The sequence below is a fragment of the Engraulis encrasicolus genome, chromosome 4 (genome assembly GCF_034702125.1).
Source record: "Engraulis encrasicolus isolate BLACKSEA-1 chromosome 4, IST_EnEncr_1.0, whole genome shotgun sequence".
NCBI classification, from domain to species: domain Eukaryota; kingdom Metazoa; phylum Chordata; class Actinopteri; order Clupeiformes; family Engraulidae; genus Engraulis; species Engraulis encrasicolus.
The window spans coordinates 49,233,469-49,241,503 of record NC_085860.1 but is presented as its reverse complement, the minus strand read 5'-3'; the positions used below and the strand labels follow the sequence as shown (position 1 = coordinate 49,241,503).

The following is an 8,035-nucleotide window of genomic DNA, read 5'->3' as shown; positions in this document are numbered from 1 at the left end:
TGGAGGAGGCAAGGACACATATTGGGATGCACACATAGCCTAGTGTAAATTTGCCTGCCAGTAGGAATTCGACTTAACAACTTTCTGTTTTTGTCTAAAAGCACGCGAACTAACAACTACACTATTGAGAGAGAAACTTCACCAGAAAGAGAATTAACAGTGTGGAGGTAGATTATGAGAGGGCCATCTAGTGGCGCGTCTTGGTTCCGCGTGGTCTCTACTGTTACCTAAATTGTAGGCGTGGCTATTGTGTAACCCATGAACAGCTGATTGAGTAACTATTCCTCGTGTTACATACATACTAGCTATCTGTCGTGTCAAACATGCCATGGATAGTGCTTAATGGGTGACTGCATGATTCCGCCATCGTTAAAAGAAAGTGATTATCTTTAGTGCTGAAAACTCAAAGCGAAAGGAAGCAAGATAGCCTACCCTTCATCGTCAACATGCCGAGTGAGAATGATCCAAAGCTCTCTCAAATTCGCCACTTGCTCAGAGAGTTGTTGACGGGCCAGGAGGACCCTGAGGGTTTCTTCTGTCTTTGTATCTCTATTTTGGGGGATTCTGAAACGCGAATGCAGTTTCGGGAGCTCATTTCTCCCGTGTCCTACAATTACCGACAACTTCATAGTCAGCTCATCACTCTGTACGAGGAGTACTTCTCAAAGGTAAAAACAATGACTGTCATTTGGTTGAAAGCAGTGATGTCTGCACTGTTGAGCCTGGTAAAGGAATGTTACATCACGAGAAATTCTGTTGTTCTAAAAGTGCTAAACGTGTGACTTTGCGCGTTTACGCACGGGGCAAATGTGAACATCCGAGATTTGTGTGTAGTTTCCCCTGTGTTCTGCAGCATCTCTGCTTGCTCAGTGAATATCTGCTTGCGTGTTGTACCTATACATTTGCAACAAGTCTATAACGTCAACCAAATGTTTTGGTGGCCCCTGGTTTTGGTATTCGACTGATAGCATAGGCCCCAGACTACTCTACTCTGCATTTGACTGTAATAGGAGAACCTGTTTTTCCAATCTATGCTGTTGTATTCTTATGTTGTCCCATCACTGACATGTCCTGTGATGTTGTTTTGTGTGTGATTGGTTATGGTGTAATTTTTCACTTCCCTCACTTGTGGCTTTTCCTCCCTCCTTTTCCAATGCTTTGTATGATTTATGAATACCTTTAACCCATTAAGACACAGTGTTATACATTTGCTGTTACCAGAATGACAATGACCACGTTGTAGTGCATTACGAAAGGCCCTGTGTTATGTCATAGTATTGTAGTGCTATGGTAGTTACCTTTTCATTGACTATTACAGCGTGCCACTGGAGGTGGGGGCTAACACTAAAACATGTATTGATGTGGTGTTCCCAGGAAGCAGATCAGGATCTGGAGTTGGCTCTGGCACTCTCCCTGGCAGACATCAGTCCCCAGAGGTCGTCCACCATCACCACCCAGCATGTGCCGCTGCCAGCGACAGTGCCAATCAGCTATGCCCAGCTGGCATCAGCCTCATTGTCAAAGAGGAAAATGCAGAGTGGCGTCACCAGTAACACTTTGGGGAAAACCACAAGTCCTCCTGATGCACCAAAGACTTCTAATGGCCTGAGAGAATCAGGCAAAAGCAACCCAGTTGCTGTAAAACACAGAGCTGAGGCATCCTTGCCACTGGCCAATGGCAGTGACAGTCAAGGGAAAGTGGACGACAGCAGCCAACCAGAGCAGTCCAGGAAGTCGAGACGACGTCAGCGGATGCGGCAGCAACAGCAACTCCTGAAAAGTCCCGCCGCCCCTCGCCCCGTCCTCCTGTGGTTCCGCAGAGACTTGCGTCTCCTTGACAACCCTGCCCTGATTGGCTGTCTGGAGATTGGGGCGCCGGTCATCCCCGTCTTCCTGTGGAATGCTCAAGAGGAGGAGGGCCCTGGCGTTACCGTGGCAGCAGGTGGGGCCTGTAAGTACTGGCTACATCAGGCCTTGACGCGTCTCAATCAAGCGCTGGAGCGAATCGGAAGCCACCTGGTTACCGTGAGGGCGGAGCCGTCCTCGTCAGAGTGTCTGCAGCGATTGGTGAAGGAGACCGGAGCGGGGACGGTGGTGGCGACGGCGCTGTATGAACCGTGGCTGAAGGAGAGGGATGAGGCCGTGTTCAAGACGCTAGAACTACAGGGCGTCAGCTGCCAGCTGCACCACTCCTACTGCCTACGAGACCCCTACACTGTCACCACACAGGGGGTGGGACTCAGAGGTAAAGATATGTGGCAGATACACACACACACACACTCACAGGCTACAACTGTGTTATAGTCTTGTAATATGCAGCAACCGTGTGTGGAACGTGTGTGTGTTTATCTTCCTATTAAGTACCACAACTTTGCCATATGTGCTCTGTGTGTGTGTGTGTGTGTGCCTGTGTGTGCCTGTGTGTGTCATCTTCGTATAACCTTTCCATGTGTCCGTTGTAGGAATCGGCTCCGTGACCCACTTCATGAGCTGTTGCCAGCAGAACCCCGTGGGTACGATCGGCACCCCTCTAGACGCACCCCACACCCTGCCCGTGCCCTCCGCCTGGCCCCCGGGGTGCCCCCTCCAACAGCTGGGACTGGCACGCATGCCCCGCCGGAGGGATGGCACCATGGTGAGAAGAGAAGAGTCTACATAAGTGTATCTTCTATCCCTCCAAGTAGAAAGTAGTCGGTAGACTAATTAAACAGCTATGCAACTGGACAGGTAGACACTTAACACATTGATGTTGGAAGGAATTGTTTATTTATTTATTTTTTTAATTTAATTTTTTTATTTATCTAGGTGGACTGGGCCGTGAACATTCGAAGAGACTGGGACTTCACAGAGGAAGGAGCCCACGCACGACTGGAGGCTTTCCTGCAGGATGGTGAGATTTCAACTAGGGAGGAGAGATTTCAGATTTCAGCATATACTGTATATGCTTGCATACCATATGTGCTTGTGTGCTTGCATACCTGAATGCTCGTGTGCTCATGATGTATATATGTATGCATGTTTGTGTGTGCGTGTGTGTGTGTGTGTGTGTGTTTTGTGCGTGTGTGTGTAGGTGTCCAGCGGTACGAGAAGGAGTCCGGGCGGGCGGACGCCCCCAACACCAGCTGCCTGTCCCCCTACCTGCACTGGGGCCAGATGAGCCCCCGCTGGGTGCTGTGGGATGCCCGCGGTGCCCGCTACCGATCGCCCAAGTTCCAGCGCAAACTGGCATGGAGGGACCTGGCGTACTGGCAGCTCACGCTCTTCCCAGACCTGCCGTGGGAGAGCCTGCGCCCACCGTATAAGGTCAGATGTGTGTGTGTGTGTTTGTGTGTGTGTGTGTGTGTGTGTGTGTGTGTGTGTGTGTGTGTGTGTGTGTGTGTGTGTGTGTGTGTGTGTGTGTGTGTGTGTGTGTGTTATGGTAGGACCTAGTATGCCTGCAATACAAGGTCAGATCTGTGTGTGTGCAGAGACCTGGGTTATTGGCAGCTCATTGTGCTCAGCATGGCTAAAGACCTGCCATGGGAAAGCCTATGACTCCCATACAATGAGAAGTACTGTATGTGGGGGGGTCAATATGTGAATATTTTTGTGTTTTGAGTTTGTTTGAGCATGAGTGTGTGTTTTTGTATGTTTGTGTCTATATCTGACACATTGTACCATCTAACTAACCAGCCTGTACGTGTGTCCTGACTCACTAACTAAGAAGTGTTTTTATTGCACGAACGCGTTTCCGCGTGTGCCTTCTTCAGTCTGCACACTGCACACTGCACTCAAAGATTAAATAATTAAGAGTGACCCCTGCTCCAAGTGGAAAATTGACTCTGACTCCTAACTAACCAATCAGTGTGTTCTGACCTCTGTGCAGGCGCTGCGCTGGAGCTCCAACCGTGCCCACCTGCGGGCGTGGCAGCGTGGCAAGACGGGGTACCCGCTGGTGGACGCCGCCATGAGGCAGCTGTGGCAGACGGGCTGGATGAACAACTACATGAGGCACGTGGTGGCCTCCTTCCTCATCGCATACCTGCACCTGCCCTGGCACGAGGGCTACCGCTGGTTCCAGGTCAGACTCCTAATTTAGTTCAAGTCAAATCAGCTTGGGTAGTCATGGGTAAGCGGTTAGGGTGTCAGACTTGTAGCCCAAAGGTTGACAGTTCGACTCCTGACCCACCAGGTTGGTAGGAGGGAGTAATTAACCAGTGCTATAACCCATTCTCCTCCATGACTGAGGTACCTTGAGCATGGTAGCCTACCGTCCCACCGCACTGCTCCCTTTCGGGCGTCATTGGGGGCTGCCCCCTTGCACGGGTGAGGCATGAATGCAATTTCGTTGTGTGCAGTGTTCACTTGTGTGCTGTGTCACAATGACAATGGGATTTGGAGTTTCCCAATTGGGCTTTCTTTCACTTCACTTCACTTTATTGTTGTTCTTCGTTCTGTCTTCGTGTGCACAGGTCGAAATTGAAATGGTGTGTCTCTGTATCCCATGCAAAGACGTAGACATAGTAGACAGCACCGACATTAACAGGATGGGGCCAATAACAGTGTAACAAGTAATAAAGTAATTAATAATTGTATATACATTTTTGTAGGCATGTTTTGTTTTTGTATACTTTTGTCTTTGTATATTGCTGTCCAATTCTGCATGCAACAACTTTTTCTTTTTTACACAGCACTCTAAAAAGGTCTCTTATTACCTATACGATGAATTTCATAATGCCTTATATGATATCTTACTGTAAATGTTGTTGAGGCCTGTTTGACAGAGTGGTATTTTATAATACAGGTATAGAGTCATATCTGGATATGTTAAATACGCAAGTGCAAGAGATGTTTGTTTGTATAGCGATGCCATAAGATTCTTCTGTGGGTTAGTCACTAAAGCAGCTACTGTGAACATTCCCTAGGACGCCAAGTTTGCCATGCCCTGATGAACACACTACTTTAGTTTTTACTTTAGTAAGGAGTGCCTCAAAAGTTCTTTTTTTCTTTTCCACCCCCTAGGACACGTTGGTGGATGCTGACGTTGCCATCGACGCCATGATGTGGCAGAATGGTGGCATGAGTGGTTTGGACCACTGGAACTTTGTCATGCACCCCGTGGACGCGGCCATGACCTGTGACCCCGATGGAACGTTTGTGCGGCGCTGGTGCCCGGAGCTGGCGACACTTCCTGACGAGCTCGTCCACAAGCCCTGGAAGAGCCCCGCCTCCATACTGCGCAGGGCAGGTGAGAGATACAGTGGCTACAGTAGCTATCTTTCTGCTACAGTATGGGTAGTTAGCTTGTTTGTTTGTCCTGCTAACCTGTACGTTATCTCAATAACTTGAGTTAACAGCTGTCCAGTTGCTACTGAATGCTTTTCTGTAGCTGTGGCCAGAAATTAACATAGTACATTGTAAGACGGTGATTGTTGTCGTCAGACTGGTATTATAGGTTTTTTTTAACTGTGGATGAGTTTGCGGAACTCATGCAAATAGAACAACCTCACACCAACTCAACAAAACTGTAAATCCATAGGAAAACCTAACATGGTTTGTTTAACTCTATACACAGTTGTAAAATGAAATGATTTTATACCAAATCATTAACACGCCCATCCCGATACTTCCACACATTGCAGCAACTAGACACAGAGAGTCACAATTAAAAACACACTTTGCCACCTGGTTTCTCTATTCAAAAAGTGTAAAACACTAAGTTTTATTCACAGTTATGCAAAATGTGTGTAGATTTTTTACATTTTGCAAAGTGTGCGTTATGAATTGCAAAGCAGTTTCTCTGCTGTTAGTTTGGCTAATTTGGTTATTGCTTTGTGCATGTGTGTGAGGAGTTCCACAAAAGCAGGCAAAGCTGAAAAAAATGTGGTTAAACAAACAGAATAAAACATGTGTGTAGTTCAAGGTGTGTAGTTGAGTGTGTGGAGTCAACTTACCATGTTAAGTTTTGCACACACATCTCAACTCAATATTTCACTTTTCACTTCAACTCAATTTTTCTCCTCCAACCCTACCCTTCCCTGCCCTAACCTTCTACCCACTGAAGGGCTTGTTTTTGGGCAGACCTACCCTTACCGCGTGGTCACTGATCTGGAGGAGCGTAGGACCCAGTCGCTGCGGGATGTAGCGGAGGTGAGACGGCGCTTCAGTGACTACGTGGACCAACGCTCTGGCTGCGACCTCGTACCCCTGCCCGACAGGTAACACACACACACGCACATTTACATAGTGTACACAATGCACAATCACACTCACCACTTACCACCACTACATCAACATACTGGTATCGGTGCAATTGTAAATGTCTTGATCGCACCCACCGGTATTTTAGAAGCTGAAAAGATGTAAGCTCACTTGTGTGTGTGTGTGTGTGTGTGTGTGTGTGTGTGTGTGTGTGTGTGTGCCTGTGTGTGTGTGTGTGTGTGTGTGTGTGTGTGTGTGTGTGTGTGTGTGTGTGTGTGTGTGTGTGTGTGTCAGGCTGGTGAAGGAGGCTTTGGGCTCGAGTGGCGAGGTCATGCGCAGCGGCTCCCACTTCCTCCTGCCCGTCATCACACGCATGGAGTTCAAGCACCAATCAGCCGACCCCGACGAGGAGCCGGAGGGACAGGGGCAGGGCAACTCGAACCCCAACCCCTACAACGCCGTGCTGAAGGGCTACGTGAGCCGCAAGCGTGACGAGACCATCGCCTTCCTGAACGAGCGGGACTTCACGGCCAGCGTCATGCACGAGAGCACGCAGCGCCGCGAGAGGGCCGAGCGGCACCACAGGCTACTGGAAGGCCTCCCCGCGCCCCCCTCCTCCGACACCCGTGGCCGAGGGCGCCCCCGACGCACCCAAACCAAAGACTCCTACTCCATAGTGCCAGGAGGAGTGGCACTGCCCCAGCGATGATGTGTGTAGCCATGACCAGTGGGTACGATAATCATCGTATTCGTACGATGTATGATCAATACAAGGTGTGGGACAGTACTGCCCAGAGGCACAGATCTCCAAAGTACATACAGTACCGGTATATAGGCACTTGGTGTGATGTATCTCAGCTCTGGTATTTGGTGTTGTAGAGATCAGTGGGGTTGTGCAGCTCAAATGCACTTGCAGTATATAGACAGACATGCAATCATACACACTAATATTGCAGAGTGAACCTATAGGAAAGTAACAATGTTTTATGTGCTTGGGAGTGAAACAATGCAAAAGTATTTTCTTTTTTTTTGCGTTTGGTTGGTGTATGATAATTTCCCTCCAATAACAATACTTTTTAGGTTTTGGTACGCTTCTTTGCAATTTTCCATCAGGGAACATGGGTCATGGCCTAACTGTCAGAGATGTGGTAATGTGAATCCAAAGATTTCACAGCAGGTCCAAATAACACCTTTGCCAGCAAGAAGAATGTCTGCCCCTGCCCCTTTATCCAGTTGAAGTGCCCTTGAGCTACAGACCATGTTGGAACTGACTTGGACAACAGCCTATTGTTAATGTCTTCTTAAAAAACAAAATATCTTGTGAGACACCGTTCTCAGGTGCCCAGGGAGTTCACGATCAAATTGTGGATATGATGAAATAGTGAATAGTGAGTGAAAAGTCATTGGAAATGGTTGTCAACTAATGAATGGAAATGTGGTGCCTACGTTTTCTACCTCGGTACACTTCTGAAATACTTGAATGTTTTTTTCTAGCCTGTGAGATATTCTGTGTTTATTGGAGTCATGTTATTATGGTAATTTCCTGGAAAAGAATAATTATGGGATAAATGTGCTTGTGGCAACAGAAAGGAACGGTCAGAGCACATGTTTGTGCATTTATCCTTAAATGAATTATGTGGTATATTAGTGGTGTGGATCGGCACTGCCCTCACGATTCGGGAGGAAGTAGATTCGATTAGATTCGATTCTATTAGATCCAATCTGATCCGATTCAATTCTGCAATGGATTGCAATGCATTACATTTCTACTGAACGCAAAGCAAATGTTTAATCAGCCATGATGAGGCAATACAAGTAGTCAGATACTGAGCAACAATTTATTGGCTGTTTTCTG

The 8,035-nt window shown here is 47.8% G+C and overlaps 1 protein-coding gene across 1 annotated transcript; it reads left to right on the top strand.

Annotated features, from left to right (window-relative positions):
• Positions 1-286: 286 nt before the first annotated feature.
• On the top strand, positions 287-8,035 carry si:ch1073-390k14.1 (deoxyribodipyrimidine photo-lyase). The gene is made up of 9 exons (XM_063197635.1): positions 287-668; positions 1,375-2,245; positions 2,463-2,635; positions 2,806-2,890; positions 3,071-3,303; positions 3,866-4,060; positions 5,002-5,227; positions 6,044-6,197; positions 6,475-8,035. Exons 1-9 carry the CDS (start codon positions 447-449, stop codon positions 6,887-6,889), a joined length of 2,574 nt encoding a protein of 857 aa, XP_063053705.1. The 5' UTR covers positions 287-446; the 3' UTR covers positions 6,890-8,035.